The 18878-nt window shown below is 32.6% G+C and overlaps 3 protein-coding genes and 1 pseudogene across 4 annotated transcripts; 3 read left to right on the plus strand and 1 right to left on the minus strand.

Annotated features, from left to right (window-relative positions):
* LOC114075216 overlaps positions 1–510 on the minus strand; it is a 1325-nt pseudogene extending 815 nt beyond the window's left edge.
* Positions 511–4174: 3664 nt separating this feature from the next.
* Positions 4175–6159, plus strand: LOC107007652. The gene is made up of 2 exons (XM_015206345.2): positions 4175–4545; positions 5601–6159. Exons 1-2 carry the CDS (start codon positions 4260–4262, stop codon positions 5936–5938), a joined length of 624 nt encoding a protein of 207 aa, XP_015061831.1. The 5' UTR covers positions 4175–4259; the 3' UTR covers positions 5939–6159.
* Positions 6160–9325: 3166 nt separating this feature from the next.
* Positions 9326–12403, plus strand: LOC107007653. Its single transcript, XM_015206346.2, has 2 exons — positions 9326–9669; positions 11950–12403. Exons 1-2 carry the CDS (start codon positions 9393–9395, stop codon positions 12216–12218), a joined length of 546 nt encoding a protein of 181 aa, XP_015061832.1. The 5' UTR covers positions 9326–9392; the 3' UTR covers positions 12219–12403.
* A 930-nt stretch (positions 12404–13333) lies between these two features.
* On the plus strand, positions 13334–18439 carry LOC107005302. Of its 2 annotated transcripts, none has more exons than XM_015203860.2 (4): positions 13334–13531; positions 15762–15832; positions 17365–17454; positions 18142–18439. In XM_015203860.2, exons 1-4 carry the CDS (start codon positions 13405–13407, stop codon positions 18145–18147), a joined length of 294 nt encoding a protein of 97 aa, XP_015059346.1. In that variant the 5' UTR covers positions 13334–13404; the 3' UTR covers positions 18148–18439. The 2 variants fall into 2 exon arrangements, with proteins under 2 accessions (XP_015059346.1, XP_015059347.1); XM_015203861.2 differs by having other exon boundaries at positions 13334–13528.
* Positions 18440–18878: the final 439 nt, after the last annotated feature.

Raw genomic sequence — 18878 nt, forward strand, 5'->3', positions numbered from 1 at the left:
AAGGCATATGATAATTTCTCCATTTTCCACAAGAATATTTCTTACCTTTTGCAGTAACCTTGTGGACATTTTTACCTTTACCATCATGAGCAAAAGTAAGAATTTCAAAAACTCCATCACCTATGTTGTAAGTCATCATATCTGTGTGCCCTTGAGCTCTTTGATAATAATCATTAAATTTTTTATCTATCGCAAGAGGTCATGACATATTACTTTGAAGTAATGCAATTGCAAGATTGTTTCTTTCGACAAAACGATCAACGAGAGCTTTGAACGTCATTCAAATCATGGCAGTCACAGGAAGCCCCCGAGCTTTTTTCAATAAATCATTATATGACTCAGACACATTTGTCGTCATGGCACCCCCTCTACGATCACCATCCTTATACATTGTCCATTTTTCAAAGGAAATTCATCTAACCATTCATATGCTGTAGGAGACAATGTTTTGATTTGTTGCATCCGTTGCACGAACTTTTTTTCCTGATGCTCAGTAGCAGCCAACCACATTAGTTTTTCGAGTTCACTATTTACAAATTTTTTATTAAAATTTGCTTTTAAGTGTCGAACACAAAATCTATGATATGTGTTGGGTGGACTCAACCAATCATAAGATTGAACTCACTGCAAGATTCCTTGATGACGGTCAGAAATAAGACCAATTCCTTGTCGTTCACAAACTACATGTATCCATAATAACTTGAGAAACCATGACCAAGACTCAAAACTCTTACGTGCAAGTAAAGCATATGCAAGTGAAAAAATATTTCCATTCACATCAATTCCAACCGCAATTAACAATTTGATATCATACAAACCATAAAGATGTGTGCCGTCGATAGAAATGACCGGCCTACAACTTTTGAAACCATCAATGCTCTGTTTAAAAGCCCAAAAAAGAAATTTAAAAATTTGCTCACCTTGCATTGTTTTTGAATGATGCTCCCACTCAATAATAGTGCCTGGATTGAATAATTGTAGTGCAGTCATGTATCGAGGTAATGCCTTAAATGAACTTTCAAAATCACCATAAACCATTCAAAATGCTTTTCTTCGACCTTTTTGTGCTTTTCTATAACTAGGAGTTTAGTGATGTTTTCCTTTGATAATTTCACGGATCATCTTAATATTTATGTCTGGATTTTGCATAACATATGGTATTAATGAAGTGGCAATCATGTTATCATTCAAATTGAAATGATCCTCCTTATAGTTATCTGTAAGACAAGTATGCGGTTCAACCATTTTTCCTGTCTTCCACATACCGCTTGAAATCTCTATAAACCGAATCATCCAATCACACCCTAACTCATGACGCTTGCAAATAACTTTCCAACTTTTACTCTTGGATTGATCACAAAGAAATTCTTTTTTAATAGCAAGACTATATGCTCTTACTGCAGATTTCATTTGCATCTTATTCATAAATAACATACCTAGTTGCATATACAAATTAAATTAATCAACATGAAATAAATAAATAAATAAATAAATAAACAACTACAAAATATTTAGTTTTCAACAATCGAACCTAACTGGATATGTTTAGGATTGTTTGAATTCCAAAGTGCCGTTCGAATGGAACCGTCATCTCTCGTGTAGATAAAATCTTCTGCATTTTCTTCAGTGTGATCTAAGTATGGAATCACTGTAGAATGATAATTAATACTTTGATCATCAACGAATGCATTAGGTGCATTATCCACATTATCATCATCATCATCGTCATACATATCATCACTGTCTGTTAATTCATGCTCGGAAGGTTCATCATTGTGCAACTTACCAACTCGTTCATCAGCCATAACATTATTATTTACAATTTGTGTACAATAATTCACTGCATTTTGAATTTGATCATACCTATAAAAATAATAATATAAATATATTACATATAAGAAAAATAGTTTTAAGAAATAAAAAAACATTACTTTATTTACCTATCAGTTGAATTCGATGAAAAAAAATTCAAATGATTGAAATTTTGACTAGACTCTCCCATAATGGCACACTTCAGTTAGAAATAATGATCTCTTGAAGTAATGATCATGAGTGTGTGTATATATATATATATATATATATATATATATATATATTGTTGTTTATTAAATCGCTACGTGAAAAGCGATATTTAAAAATACTAAAAAAAACAACTAAAATCGCTACACTAACAGCGATTAATATTTAAAAATAATAATAATTTAAATAAAATTGCTGCCACCATTTAATTAACTTTTTTAAAAAAACAAAATTGGAAAATGTTGCTAGAGCAGCGATTTTATTAATTTTTTTTAAAAAAATCGGAAAATCGATGCATGTACAGCGACTTCATTTTTATAAATTAAATTTTTTTTAAAAAAAATAATGAAAAAGCGATTTCATTTTTTAAAATTAATTTTTTTAAAAAAATAAAATAAAAATCGCTGGAAGCCACAAAATCGTTGCTTTAAAATATTTTTTATAAAAAAAAATTTTTAAAAAAATTGCCTAGGCAGCGATTTCCATATTTTTTTAAAAAAATATATATTTATAAAATCGCTGAGCGATTTACATATTTAGAAAAAAAATTATAAAATCGCTACGTAGGCAGCGATTTGAAAATTTTATCAAAAAAAAATTTATAAAATCGCTGCCTAGGCAGCGATTTAACATTTTTTTTAAAAAAAAAATTTTTGTAAAATCGCTGCCTAGGCAGCGATTTCCATATTTTTTTTAAAAAAAATAGGCAGCGATTTTCCTTATTTAAAAAAAAAATTATAAAATCACTGCCTAGGCAGCGATTTTAAAAAAAATAAATTAAAATCGCTGCCTAGGTAGCGATTTCATTTTTAAAAAAAAAAATTCACATTTTGCAAAATCGCTGCAGAGGCAGCGATTTTGCTTTTTCCGGTGGAGTAAATCGTTGTTGATGCAGCGATTTTACCGTTTTGGTTAATATAAAATTTTATATACCGTTTTGGAATTTTTGTTAATATTTAATACTCTTTAGGCTCCTGACTCACAAAGTTAAGGTGTATATGAGACTCTTTTTCCCTTGAAATGAATGTCTTTTTTTTTTCTTTTTAGTACGTGTTTAATTTCAACTTTCTATATGACATATTTAAATTGAAGGCTATATGGCATTTTTGTACCTTCTGCGTATATTTGATCTAGATACAAGTTTCAATTTTATTTCTTTTTCTTAAATTTGTGTCAAATAAAAATCAATAAAAGAATTATATATGTCTAAGACCATCTACTTCATTGTCATTTCTAATTTTTTTTTAGGTGAAAAAAATAATAATATACAAGTATAATTAAACGGAAAAAATTGTATATAATGGCAAACTAATAAATCAAATTAATTGCTATAACCACTCTTTGATTTAATTGTGTCCCGTGGCAAACTGTTTGTAAGTCACCTCTCTCCCTCAAACTCTCGCTCGCCACTCTCCTCTCGCGCTCCATCTCTCGCTCACTTCCTCTTAATTTTATACAAACACAAGTGTATAAAATATGTTTCTATTGTATAAAGCAAAAGGAAATTATATAAATACATATATTTTTGTTCTCCTCTCTCTCCTCTCTCAGATCTCGCTCGCCACTCTCTCTAATTTCGCTCGCCACCCTCACCTCTTTCGTTTATACAAACAGAAACGAAATGTATAAATTGTGTTTCTGTTTTTATATAGCGAGAGAAAATTGTATATACACATGTATATATATTTTCGTCCTATACACTTATAATTATACAATTAAAATACTCCCCTGCCCAGCTTCTTTTGTCTTTCTCTCTTTCTCGTTCTATACAAATTGAAATTGTATATAATCTCTCTTTCTCGTTTTATACAATTCGATTTAATTGTATATTCTCTGCCCAAGTTTCTTTTGCCTTTCTCTCTTTCTCAGTTTATACAAATTCAAATTGTATACAATCGTTCTATATATTTATAATTATACAATTCGTTTTATACACTTTGTTTTATACAATTCTGTGTCCAAGTCTCTTTCTCTATCTCGTTATATACACTTCGTTTTATACAATTCGCTTCAATTGTATATATATAGCGAATTATACATTTATATATTCACTACGGAGTGTAATTATGTAAACTTTATTATAAAATTTTATGTTTGTTATATGTGAAAGTTGTCATAATTAAAAAGCTATTATTGCCATTTTCCAAGAATACAAAGGAGGCAAGGAGAAAAGCATAAGTTCCCAGTGTACTAGCATTTTTCGAGTTTTCCTAGTTCCCGATTTAAGCAAAAGGGCAAAAATGGGAATTTGGGACTTCATAAGCTCCGGCGCAGAATCGGTGAAACGGAACACACCGGATCTAGCAACTCCGGTGACGAAGGTATGCAAAGGTACCTATTATAACAGTGCGACCGCCGTTAAAATGATCGACAACGTCGTTCGAGTTAACGGCGTGCAGAAGCTGGGTCAGTACATTTACATGCCTGATGAAGAAGGCAGGGCTAAAATCGTCAGTTTCAGTACAAAATTCGCCAAAAATGCTTCTGTTTATGCAATCAAAGAATCAGCCAAGATCTTCCTTCCTGGTTTGCTCCCTTCTCATTTTACGAAATCAGACTTTGTGATAAATTTTCAAAAAAAAGTAAAATTTGATGAACAAACAATGTTTTCAACTTTTAATTTTGGGCGAAATTTGACTTCCACTCTCAAAAATTCATTTTTTTTTTCCAAGTAAAATACATATGTAGTGTTGATTTGTAGATTTAACTTTAGATATATTCCATGCACTTGAAAATAAAGTAGCTAGCAGTTGCGGAGGGTGTCCAAAAATAATGGTGTTGCTAAACACACAACTTTTTCATTCAAATGGATACCTATTACAACTACGTAGAATTTAACATATATATATATATACAATGTGACTTTTCGACGAGTACACCCTGGATAGCTATAGCTACGGCCCCTGCTAGCAGGCACTTAAAAAGGGTAACTTTAGAGTCCGTTTGAATTGGCTTAAAAATTGATCAAACATACTTTTTAACACAATTTTTGACATCTAAAAGTGTTAAGCAAATAAAAAAGATAACTTAAAATAAGTCAAAAATTACTTAAAATAAGTTAAGAATTGTTTGACAATTGTAAAAATGACTTAAAATAAGCGAGAAATCAAAAATAGGTCTCTCCTACTATTTGATTTTTCTCTTTTTGACTTCAAAGTTACTTTGTTTAAGCCAATCCAAACGGGCTCTTAGCGATCAATGAAGTAGTCGACTGTTCAGAGTTCCCGGGTTCAAATCTTGGTAGATACTTGACTGTAAGGAGAGGGCCCGGCAATCATACCACGGCGGTCAAAAAAGCGTGGTAAAAACACTAGGTGACTCATCCTATTGGTTCTAGCTTTGGTGGACAAAGTTAGATGATATTGATTGCTGGTGGGAGATATCCTGTGGTATTAGTCGAGATGCGTGTAATCAAACACCAAAGTCATAAAAATAAAAAAATAAAGTAACTATCAAAACCTTAAGTGACAATAGGGAAATGAGTAAACGTGTTGTCACCTATTGGAATTCTTACCAATAAATAATAACTAAGTGAAATTCTGGAGAACTTTAACCTAAAAAAGTAGTGTTCATGTGTGCAGGTGGAAAAGCAGTCTCCCAAATTTACTCTCAAACAGTTCGGGAAATGGAAGGCGAGTCTAAAAATAATCAAAACGCACCATGCAACAAGGAAATAACTAGCAATTCGAGTAAGGTTGCCACTAGTATTGGTCCTCTGGGATTGCTCAATGGGGAAGAGATGCTGGAAAACAGAGAACTGCAGTTAAGTTCTGAAAATAAAGCTCAGGTTGATTCATTTGCTCATCAAACACCTGAAGATGTTCTACGAGTTTTCATGATGAAGGAATTTATTGGCTCTCGTTATCTGGACAATTTGCTGGTTCCTGATCATCCACACAACAGAAGAAAGCGTAATTGATTCTAGTATGTATCTTTGACATTCTCGTATATATATATATTTGTGTTACTGGCTTGTTCTTAGTGTATGTTTGTATGTATATCTAACTTCTAAGTTACCCCTTTGTGTTCTTTGCTTTGGAAATCGCTTACTGGGAAGCAAGTTTTGTATAGTTATCTTCGATAACAATTTGAACTGCAGTATCACGAGTTTGAATATGTGTTACATCTTTGTTTTGCTTCCTTTGCAAGTTCCATGACAAGAAGCAAACTTCATAGATGACTCTATGATTGTATTGCAATTTGAATCGTAGAATCATGACGAGTTTTATTGAATCTGCTTGTAGTTAGAATTTAGAATTAGTCCCTTTGTATCACTATGGTAGATGTAAGATTTATGTGCACTCTACTCTTTTCAGACTTAACTTTATGAGACTACGTGAGATATGTTGTTGTTTGGATGTATTAATGCCTTCTTGAGTTTGAAACTCTTGAGAATTTACACTACCAGATTCCAGACACATAAAAACTAAAGTATGCATTTCAAATTCCAAAAACAATAATAGTTTACTTTTATCAATAGAATTATTTGCTAATCAGGAGATGACTTCTTAAACGTTTACGAATGAAAAAGATGAATTTGAGCAAGATACTTGTGCTCATGAATTAGGTATGTCATATTGAGGCTATGATTTTGAGTTCTTTTATAATTGAAAATAAATCATTAGTGTCCGATTAAATTTGTAGCTTAGTAAAATAGTCTAGTTTTAAAAGTAATTATTCAATCATCCATTGTGTGAAATTAATTTAGAAAATTCACTCTCTCAAATATCTTGACACACACATATGTTTGTTAGGATCGAAAATAAGCAGGTGTAAACGCGGAAGCTAACAAAGCAAACCTCGAAAGACCACGAGTAAGAAGACAAACGAGAAATATACTACGTCCACTAAGGAGATGGGCAATTCACTATAAATATGAGAGTACAAAAAACAGAGAGAAACAACTTAAACCAATTCACTTGGATTAAATGGGAGGTTCACACAAGTGATAACGTATCAAACTTGTGATCCATATATTCTCTCCCTAACCAAAACTCTCAAATCCCTTAAGACTATATTGTGAATGTTGATTAAGTTATAAGTAACATGATAGTCCTAATCTTTTTCTACCAGAAAAAAGGATTAAACCCAACAACATACTCCTCTTGGAATCAACCTCAAGTTTTTATTAGGTTTATTATTGCTACGATGATATTATATTTCACTTTAAGGTATAGGATTGGACGTGACAATTTTGATCGCCAAGTTAAAATAATTCCTTAAATATGCATTGAGCAATATTTGGTAAGTAATTCAAATCTTCGTCAAATATTTATCGAAATATATCGATTAGTTTTGACAAAAATGATGTGGAAATATTTTTTGATTATAATTTTTTTAAATCTTACATATAAGAGATTTTCATCTTTCTGTCTAAAAAAATCCTTAAAAAAATATTTTTCTCTATTTCAATTATATAAGAAAACAGGAAATCTTGTTTCCTCTCATTTTTTTTAAAACCACCCTTGAAACATATAATTTGTCACTCTCTCTCCATATGTCACAAAAAAATAACTCTGGAAATAAATAAGTAAAATTGACTCGATTTTCTTGAGTTTATTGGATTTTTCATAACACAAATGGCAAGAATTGGCATTTGCAATTTTGTAGTCACCAAAAAATAATAAAAATTAGAGCTTATAATAGAATATTTTACTTTAGTATATTTCAGTAAAATAGCATGACAATGTGGTTGAACTACATTTTTTCCCCTAATTTTTTAATTACGTAAAAAGAATATAATGAGTGGTTTTTTGATTTATCACTAAAAGTTATGGAGAAATGACTTTTTAATTAAAAGATTTTGAATTTAATTTTGAATACGAAATTGTTTCTAATAAAAAATAATTTTACCTTTATAAAATAAGGGTTTTTTTTACACAACTTACGTGTCAAATAATTGATCCCATTCGATTTTTTGTTTTCGGTTTTTATAATTCACTAATTTATTACTAGACACATTAAGTAATATTCTTCAAGGTGGGGTGAAGTTTAAAAATTATAATTAGGAGGTAATAAAAATGTTCGATCTTTTAATTATATAGACTTTATACTCTGTTTCTAAGTTTAAACGACACTACCATTAAACACATTTTAAATTATTTTAGGACTTCAAAATACACCTATCAATATTGAGTTAGAGAATTTTAATCTTTTGAAAGATATTTAATTAGAGAATTTTAATCATAGGAAGAAACGAAAAATAAGGTATAATTGAAGTATAAAATTAATAAAAGTATAGCACTAATAATAATAGTTTAGTGATAGCTTTTTCATTAACTCTAATAGTTTATTTGGTTAAATGTATAAAAATAATATTATCTCGAAAGTTAATTTGATTAATTTTTAAAGTTAAATCAGATTATATTAATTTGACATTTTAAACAAAAAATTTAGACATTCAAAAGCTATATGAGAAGAAGTAACATGAATTGACATTTTTTTGCATATCAATATGATGAAAAAATACATCTTAATTGCTAGTCAAAATTCTTATAGTTTGACTTTAAAAATAGAAATCATGACAAACAATAGTGAATGGAGAGAGTATTAAATATGATGTATCATAATAGTAATGTTTATACTAAATATGTTTTATACTGAGATTATTTCTTATGCATTATTTGATTTAATATATTGAAAACAACATGCATTACTAAATTTGAAAAAGATATTTTCTTATAAAAATACCTTACATAAATATCATGGATTAAACGTGAAATATCTTTTGAAGGATAAATATACTTTTAACCATACTATTATATGCGTTAAAATTCTTTGCATTATTAATAGGTTAAATGACAAAAAAATTCACCTTTAAATTCTCTTATTACCATTATCTCCTATTAATTTTATAAATTTTCAATTTCCTTCATTTTTACGCATAAAATTAATGTATCAGCGCATCAAATTAATGTATCTCGCGCATCAAATTAATATATCTGCACATCAAATTTAGTGTATCATGCATAAAATGTACATCAGATTAGTGTATCATATATAAAATGTAATGTATCTTACTTAATGATTAATTTATCTCGCACATCATATTAATGTATCAGTGCTTATATTATTATAAACTTATAAGGAACAAAATTATTTTACCTCAAAAGTATGTGATCTATGTCCTTTGCCCTTATTAATATTACGAGTTTATATATATATATATATAAAAGGTATAACAAATAAAATACTAATTAATACATAAATAATTTTCTTTTTGATACACTCAGGACTAAATTAATGTCAAATTAATAACGGGCTAAAACATGTATTGAAACGTCAGACGGATAAATATGGAAAAAAATAGTCTTTTTCATATATTAGGTAAAGAGGGGACGAAATAGCAGCAAAATTCTTGTGGATAACAGGTAATGGGCATTATTCAACAATTCCGAGCAGTCGCCGGGAAACTTTTCAACCGGAGAGGTCAACAGAAACCGTCAGATGCATATGCTTCAGAAGGTGAGTACAGTGGTGGCGTTTCATCGCCGGTGACCAAAACCAGCAGCCCGGTCAAGTATGACGGAACTCAATCTGATGAGTACGTTTTTTACCCGGATGGACGGGAGAAGATTAGCGACATTCTGTGCAAGCTCCGTAAATTCGCTATTGTCTCTGCCGTTGACGAATCTCTCAAAACTGTAGCCGGTTAGAATTCATTTCTCTCTCTGCTCATCTTTTTTTAGCAATTCGGCATTTATATTGTTCAATTTTGGTGCTGATTCAATTGCTATTAGCTATTTGATAGAAGAATTGATAAGGTTGAGCTGTATTTTATGTAAATAGGTTTTCAATTGGTTGAATTGATTTCGTCTCCTAAGCTGCTTTGTGTGTTGGGGGAAAGTTATACAGTTTTGTCATGCATTATATTGTTGAGTGTGTGCGCTATATCTCCTGTGTAAATGTGAGATCCAGGCCATTTTGTGACTGGCAACTGAAAACAGCTGCTTGGAAACTTGTTAATATCTCCTTTGTTCATGAAGTGGTTGAAAACTATGAGATTTAGCGATTAAACCCCAGTAGAGACAAATAAACATTTGGTGGTTTCTTTTCATATTGCCTACCCTTAGTGAGTGGACAGAGTTACCTATACTTGTTGTTGTTGGGGAGGTGCATGCAAGCTGACTTGGACACCGTGGTTATTAAAAAGAAAAGGAACTTGTTAAGATTCGGCAACTTTCTGCACTAATTTTCAGATCAAAACTAATAAATATACTCCAAATCTGTACTATAAGTCTTAAGTTAATAACAGAGCGTAGCTTATTTAAGTTTTCTGGTTTACTTCCTTGTGTTTGTATTTGCACCTTACTTATCTAAGTTTCTGGTCTACTTCCTCATGTTTGTATTTGCACCTAGCTTATTTAAGTTGTGGTTTACTTCCTCGTGGTTGTAATTGCTAGTAGCTTATTTAAGGTTTTTTTTTACGATCCTCATGTTTGTCTTTTGCGCTTAGCTTATTTAAGTTTTCTGGTTTACATCCTCGTGTTTGTATTATTGTATATGTGGCTAGCTTATTTAAATTTCCTGGTTTACTTCTTTGTGTTTGTATTTGCGCATAGCTTATTTAAGTTTTCTAGTTTACATCTTTGTGTTTGTATTTTGTGCGTAGCCTATTTAAGTTTTCTGGTTTACATCCTTGTTTTTATATTTTGTGCTTATGTTATGTAAGCTTTCTGGTTTACTTGCTCGTGTTTGTATTTGTGCGTAGCTTGTTTATGTTTTCTGGCTTACATCTCCGTGTTTGTATTGTGCCTAGCTTATTTAAGCTTGCATTACTTTCTCCTGTATGTATTTTCTCCTAGCTTTAAGCTTTCTGGTGTACTTCTTCTTCTTTGTATTTTCACTTAGCTTATTTAAGTTTGTGGCTTACATCCTCGTGTTACGAATTTGTGCCTAGCTTATTTTAAGACTTCCTGTTTCCTATGCCATGTTGTATTTACTGTCAATGACATTCCTCCAAATATGGTGGTCCACTTCTCTATGTTTCCTTGGAATAATTTCTTTCAATTAATTTCTTCTTTCTTCTCTTTAATTTTTGTTCAGCATTAAAGTCGGATAGTCAATACTGACAACCTGCCAGAAGCTGGGATGCTTAGAATAATATTGAACCCAGTGAATGCATGAATATTATCATTTTATCTCAATGCCATTTGCTGTAATTGGTTCTTCCATACTTATCGTCCTTGGTCAACACAGGAAGAAATTCTTGTTCCTTGAGTATGTCTGGAAGGCCTTAACATGATAGAAAACACAACTCAAGCATGGGATATTTTTTACTCACTTCTTTAAAAAATTATTTTAAGTTGGTCTTATTCTGATGTCTGGGGTTGGGGGTAGGTCAAGGAATATGATTAGGAGAATGAATAAAATGATAATTTAGGCTGTTTAGTCCCATGTTTGGTATATGTATGGGGAAGGGCACTTGGTGCATATAATATATTGCTCCAAATAAAAAGGTTGTGGATTGGTTATCCTGGCTAATCTTGAGAAACATCTTACTCTATACCCCATCCAGCAGAGTCTCCCTTCCCTTTGATCACACTTTGTTTAAACTTATGTAATCTAATGTTATGACTGAATTAGGTATGATAGTCACAAGATTGGAATGCCTATTACTGTTGAGCCGTTAAGCTCATGCACATTCATGGGATACTTGTTTTCCCTACCTCCTCCAGGATTCCTGGTCATCAGCATTTCCATCCTTGATGTTATAGTACCACCCAATCCTGTCTTACTACCAAAATGGTGCCACCACTCAGTTGATTTGTTGAGGTCCTTTCAGTTTTTCGTGATTTTGGATAATGCAAACAGCTATATGTTGACCTATTCGTCCTTGGAACTAGCTCTACTTGATACTTTTCTAGACTCGATATGATAATCTTAGCCTTTTGGATTGATATACTAACTGGATTTCAATTGTTTCTGCAGGTGGGAGTAAAAGCATTAAGGAAGGATCGAAGGATAAATCGCCTTCACGTCCTAGACTTGACAAACAAGATTTTACTGTTATGATGGAGGAGATGCAAGCAAAGATGGAGAAACTTCAGGATGACATGAACAACATGAAGCAGCAAAATGAGGTGTCAGCTAAGTGTACCAAAGGGTTAGATTCCTTCGAGTTCTCTGATGAGCCTATCAAGAGTTCAACGCCTACAAAATCTAAATCAAAAAAGGTTTTAATTCGTTCTCGAATGTAGAAAACAGAAAAATCATGGCAATGAGGAAGCTGCACTTTCATCTTTCTTGACAATATAGGTTGTGCTTCTGTGATTTTCTTGTGGTTTGTGTTATAACTGTATAATACATGTATTTATATGATCATCTAGAAGTATTAAACTGGTATTAAGATGTGCTTAACCACATTGCCTGATGTTTACTTAGACATGCGTCGTGTTAACTCTTTTTTCAACTATGCGTTAGTATTATTAGTCATCATCATTATTTTAAACATTGTGAACTATCAAACACTATTATGAATACTTAGTAATTGGACCAACTAGGTGACGAAATATGTGCAAAGTGAATTGGTAATGTCTATTTGTACTAAAGATACATATAATATATACATATGGATAGATATATTACAAACCTATATATATAAATAGATTTCGACTGTGTTGATAAACTAATAGGCGAAACGGCATATAACTTGTAGTAACTTTTAAAAATATTATTTACTTGACTGTCTGTACTTAAATACACCTTAATCTTGCAATATGAGTGAAATATATTCGTAAATTCTTTTTAAGTTTAGAGGTGTTTGTAACACTTTTTTCTGTTTTTTTATTAAGAGTTACATGCTTTTACAAGAGTATAAGACCACATATTGTGTCATGTGCCAGATCGAGAGTGTATTTGATCCGTAGCAAACACTTTGTCATTCGTCTCTCCCCAGCTATCTCGCTCGTCACTCTCTTGATCTTGTTCGTTCTTCTCTCTCGCCTTTCTCATTTATACAAATACAAATATATAAATTATATTTATACACTTATAATTATACAATACGAATCATTCCCTTCTCAATTCTCTTTTGCGTTTCTCTCTTTCTTAATTTATACAAACATAAATTATACAAAAAAAAAAACTTCCTTATTGTATACAGATTCTTATACAATTGATTCTTTTGTACAAGTATAACCAAATATACATATTAATAGTTATGCAAACTATAGCTATAACATACAAATATAATTTTTATGTTTACTAAACCTAAAATTTACTCGATGGGTTCAGTACTAATGCTAGCTCAAACTGAATTGGGCCTAGGCCCAAATCTCAAGGCCCAGGATGCTCCTTAAGAAATGCCGCTTCTGTTCGCATTCTGGTTACTTCAATCACTGTGTCACTCTCATTCATAAGATCTCCGATCGTCAGATTACAAAGATGGCGGCGTGGACAGCGGCGGCGCGTCAAGCTTCATCCCTCTCTCGACTCTCGGCTACCAAATCAGTGAACACAACCAGCCAAGGCGCACTCCTCATCCAGCGGCGCGGTCTATCCGGTGGAGGTGGTAATTTTCCCCTTTTCATATAATTTTTTAAAAAAATTTGCAGTGAATTGAAGAGCATGAAAAGTGGAAATTGCTGAATGCGAGGTTAATTGTTTGATTTACGCATTTCCTTTAGATTTCTGAAACTTGTTGAATATAGGACTTATATATATATGATCTCAAGTTACAAATATGTTAGAATTACTTGCTAATTAGTACTATTTTGATTTATTAAACCATAGACGCACTAGGTTTGGCTTTGGTTCGCATTGCTTGCTAAATTACTAAATGAGAATTCATATTCCTTCCATCCCATTTTAAGTGTCTTAAAGCCCAAAAGATATGTATGCTCCCTTGTTTCATTTTGTTTAAGATAAGAATATGTTTTTCATTTTTTGACTATTCTTTAATTTCAACTTTTGGTCAAACATGTTTAAGATGGACATACATTCTACATATCTTTTTGTTTTAAACCACACGATTTAAAAGTTTTCTTTACTTTCTTAAACTCTGTTTCAAGTTAAAACTTAAACAAATTGAAAGAGAGGGAGTGTTTCAAAATTTATGTTTTAGACAACCAAGATGAAGTTTCTTTTCAATTTTTCCTTTACTATTGAAGATGCACAAGTATTTGATAATCGTTACATCCCATTTTAAGTGTCGTTTAATGTTTTAGCATGTCCATTAAAAAAATACTAAGTAGAGTGTAATTGTTACTAAATTACTAATACTTGTATATTATTTTCTCTCACCTTATTACTCCCGGTAATACCAACTCAATTAATTAACTCTTAAACCATATTAGTCTCTCCCCTATTATTATTCAACCAATTAAGGTGCTTTATTTATTTATTAATTCTAAGTTTCTAAATAACCTTAATGACTCCCAAATTATTGTGTCTTATCCATCTTCATTATCATTGGCAAATTTTCTGAAGTAGAAATTCATTCCGTTGAAACTTTCATAACTTTTCTTTGAACTTGGTAACTTTGTATTATATCATGAAACAGTACATGAGTTGTATTGAAACCGTATATTATACAAGGGTACTCCCAATTTCATTGTTCTTTGTCTAAATTGCGTCTAAAACATCAATTATTGAGGCAATGTCTAAATTGAGTCTAAAACATCAATTATAGAGGCAATGTCATTAGAGTATAATTGGTTACATCAAAAATATAAAAGCAAGATGCAGTTGAGTTTAACCTTCTGCACATTATTGTCTATGCTCTCAAAGCACCTAGAATTCCTCTCTTGCCATATTGCCCACCATATTGCATCAGGGATAATTTTCCATCTACCTCTGTCCTTAGCATGTACACCTGCTTCCTCTGATGTCTTTGAAACCTCTGAAACCTTCCTAGGCATGGTCTAGGACATATTCTCCATAACTGTTGAGTGTACTTGCAATACAGAAATAGATCGTTAACAATCTCTAAGTTACTCCACAGAGAAAACATCTAGAGCACAAGGTTATTCCCCTTTTAATGACATTGTCCTGAGAAAGCAGGATACTTTGTGGCTTAGAACTGCTTAGCTCGGTGCTTCTTTCCGTATAGGATGACTTATTTCATTGGCCATTGAAGAGACTGAAGGACTGACAGCTTCACATAAATGATTTGAAGTGCAATGTTTTCTGCTATTCAAATTAATATTCAGATTTATATGTTATATTTTACAGGAGTTTTTCTAGTTGGTTAGAGGTTGTATGACAATGTACTATAGGCTTGAGATTTAGTGAATCTCTCACCAAACTAGAAGAACTCTTGTTTTAGCAAATCCCTTGCTTCTTTAGAGGAGAAATACCGAGTAGTGGCACAAGAGGGGTCTAAATGGACTTAGAATGTTCATATAGCTGTGTCAACTATATTGGTGTTGAAGATTAGTAGTTGTTATAACTTATATTACATTTTACTGTCTTAGTTGGCCTATATGTCTCTTCTAGCTTTATTGCTTCCATTGTATATTAGAGTTTGAATTTAGCCTTTTAACCCATATTGTCATTTAAATTTACTTAGTTCAGATGGAATGCAAAGAATTTAACTGAACTTTATCTTCGAGAATTTAACAGTAGAAAATTGGTACGTGACATAAAACTGAAGGAAACGGTGAGTAGTAATCTGTTGTCAAGCTCCTGCCTTTGTTTGTCGTGTGTTAACAATGCAAGCCCTAATGGCATTTGAGATATGGTTTTGGAATGCAAATGTACCATTCAGTGTATTCATGGCTAAGCTATTCGTTGTGATGCAGACCATCATGGTCCTCCAAAGGTGAACATTTGGCAGGATCCAATGAGCCCATCAAAATGGAAAGAAGAGCATGTGAGTTTTTCTGAATATTTACAGTTCTCTTTTCTATTTGTTTAAGCTGTCTTGGGTTCGTTTGGTGGTTTTCTATGATGTTATCATCTTGCCTGTCCTGAAACTGTTGAATTTCTTGTTCGTCACTGTTTAAGACTTGTTTGCTTATTACTTTCATCTTATCGTCATGCTTGTGTTGTTTAGAGTCTGTGACTGCTGGATATGTTATGTTTATGGACGGGAACTCTTCTATCTTGGTGGCTTCAGGCCATAATTCTGGTGATAACTTATGACGTTGCTTGTGCCTTGTGAAGTGGAAGTTACATGCCATTTTTACGATAAATTGTACATCTGTGCAATAATTCTGCCTTCTATTTTCTGTGAACTAAGGCGGAATCCTTACAGATGAGCATGCAACCTGTGTTCCTCATTTCCTGCCACCTTTGTAGTCCCCCAGTACTCTAAGTAGTCAGGCTTCATAAGCCCCAGTCCTCTTAACCATCACGACACCTAACTTCTCAAGATTGGCATCGGTGGTAGTTTTTGGAATAGGTTTTGCAGCAGCGGTGAAAGATGCTTTAGGAGAAATGGGGATAAAAGTATTGTACCCAAGAAGAAATAAGAATCCTTTGGGGAATGATTACTAGCCACTTCGAACTTATTGTTCCAAGAACTCCCAAAAAAATTGCCAGGCTCTTCCCAAATGCTCAGAATCCTTCAGTCCAGGAGCTTTGGACGTCTGGGCGGGTAAGAGCCGCCTCTTAATTTAGTTGGAATAGATAAAAGCTGTTGTATTTTAATCTGATGGGAAAAATTGGCAGCTTCTAGCCTTCTACATGTGCTAGGGTGGGGAGGCTTGTTGATAATGGGGGACAGAAACAGATTGAGGGAGTGAGAAGTTAAGTGATGACCATTGAGGTGGGGGTGATGTTGGGGGTGTCTGATGCCAGATTCTCTGTAGCGAGTTGTAGGTGAAGAGAAAAGAGGCGATGCCAGAAATGTTAGTTGAAGGTTGAACTTACCCGTGAAATTTGTCGTGTGTTTTCATGTAATGTTGCAGAGTGCTGGGGACTATAAAAACAAGAATGTTATATATGAAGATTTATGGTTCAATATTCTACTTGCTATTGTTTGATCAACTCTCCATCATCTTTTCTGTAATTACCATATCCATTATATTTGATCTATCAGTATACTCGTGTAGTTGTATGCTGCTGATGTTCACATATGGTGGTATTTTCTTTACTGTTACAGAACAAAGAAGACTGTTTAGAGTTAGCAGTAACATACAGGTTAATTGATCAAGTGTTAACCTTTTGTTAGCGATCTAGTTGAAGGCGTCCTAAATGTTAAGCCATTTGCTACTCTGCTATGTCAACATCATGGGTTCTCTGTCACATTTTTGTACACATTGTCATAGTGATTGCATCACTCTTTACTTTCTTCCAGTGTTACTGGGGTCAGAATTTACCGAGTTTTTGCTAATACAAACACCTAAACTAGGTGTACATCATAAACTTGTAAGTTTGACTAGGAACTTACATCTTTTGCAGTTTGTGATAGCCTCCCTTACTGGTTGGGGTTTGGTCTTCTATGGGGGTTGTAAGCTCTTCTCAGGAGGAAAGAAAGAGAAGAAGGAAGAGGTACACTTCCTGTTATTAAATAAGTGTTTTGGAATATTTTGTAGCTATTAATATTTATGTAATACTTTGTTTGAAGCAAATAGGAAATTTAGTTTCTATCTTCTTATAGCGAGTCCAGTCAAGTGGCTGTAGAATATGATAGGAATTTCAAATCTATTTTAAACTATTTTGCTAGCATCTAGCTGACTGAAATTTGGTCTAGTATTCACCACATAGGGTTTGTTTGGTACGAAGGAAAAGTATTTTCTTGGTAAATAAGTGGTCTTCTCACTTATTTTATCATGTTTGGTAAATAAGTAAAAAATATATTCCTGAGAGAATTTCTATATAATCTAAGCAAACACTAGAAGGGAGTGTTTGGGCAGGGTGCTGGGGTGGAAGTATTGGTGGGTAGTGTGTATGTTGACTCCCAAATCAATTACATTAACCTACATTTAACCATATAGGACATCCTTTGTTCCATTTTAGGATTTGAAACAGTGACAATAGGATTGAAATTGTTAAGTGACGGTGGGGGTTGGGAGAAGACAATCAGTGGAATACCATTTATCGAACTTGTTTTCCCTACTCTAATTGGGGAAGTCATTTAACCTTTAAAAGGGAGAACTTAAAGCTAATGTTCTCTAGCTACTTGAAATTTGGTCTCTCTCTATATACATCCTCTGATTTACTCAAATCTCTTTGCAGAAATGATCACACGGACGTCGGGTTGTCTCTATTCACCGGCAATAAAGTAGTGTAAGTTGCTAGGTCTTAGTGGCCTAGTTCAAGCCAATATGAGGATGTAATTTGTCATCCCCTATCCATTCCCATTCTAGCTTTGAACTTTGAGTTGTACATGAAATGTTGATTGAACAATCAACTTTGAGTGCTTTTTTTTCTGAATTGTTAATCCATTTAATAACTATCAGCATGAGTATGTTGAGGAGATGCAAAACACATGATTAATCGTTTTATACATTGAATATCTTATTTGTGAGTTCAATATGCCCTAGTGAGTCAAATGCATCCAGAGGTGTGTGACATCGACAACAACATAACTAGTGTAATCCTGTAAGTAGGATATGGGTTGTGTGGTGTGTATGTCGCCTTACATTGTTCAAATTGAACAATATGCCAGGTCGAGATGTTTTTTTTTTGATGCATCCTCGTGAGTCTATTGATAAAAATGTTTATGATGTGCATAATATATATATATATATATAGCGTATAATATATGTCTTGGCTGGTGTATTTTACGTTGAAACGAGAAAAAAAAAGTACATTTTGGCTATTAAATGTCAATTGATTGAAAGGTCATTTGTGTACTGTGAGTACATTCGAAACATAATTACTATACGTGTAGTTATAATCTCATTAAGTATTTGAGTCTTTGGCATTAAAGTAGAGCACATGCAAGAGAAATAAATGAGTTGAACCTCTCT

Source organism: Solanum pennellii, chromosome 12 (genome assembly GCF_001406875.1).
Source record: "Solanum pennellii chromosome 12, SPENNV200".
Lineage (NCBI taxonomy): Eukaryota > Viridiplantae > Streptophyta > Magnoliopsida > Solanales > Solanaceae > Solanum > Solanum pennellii.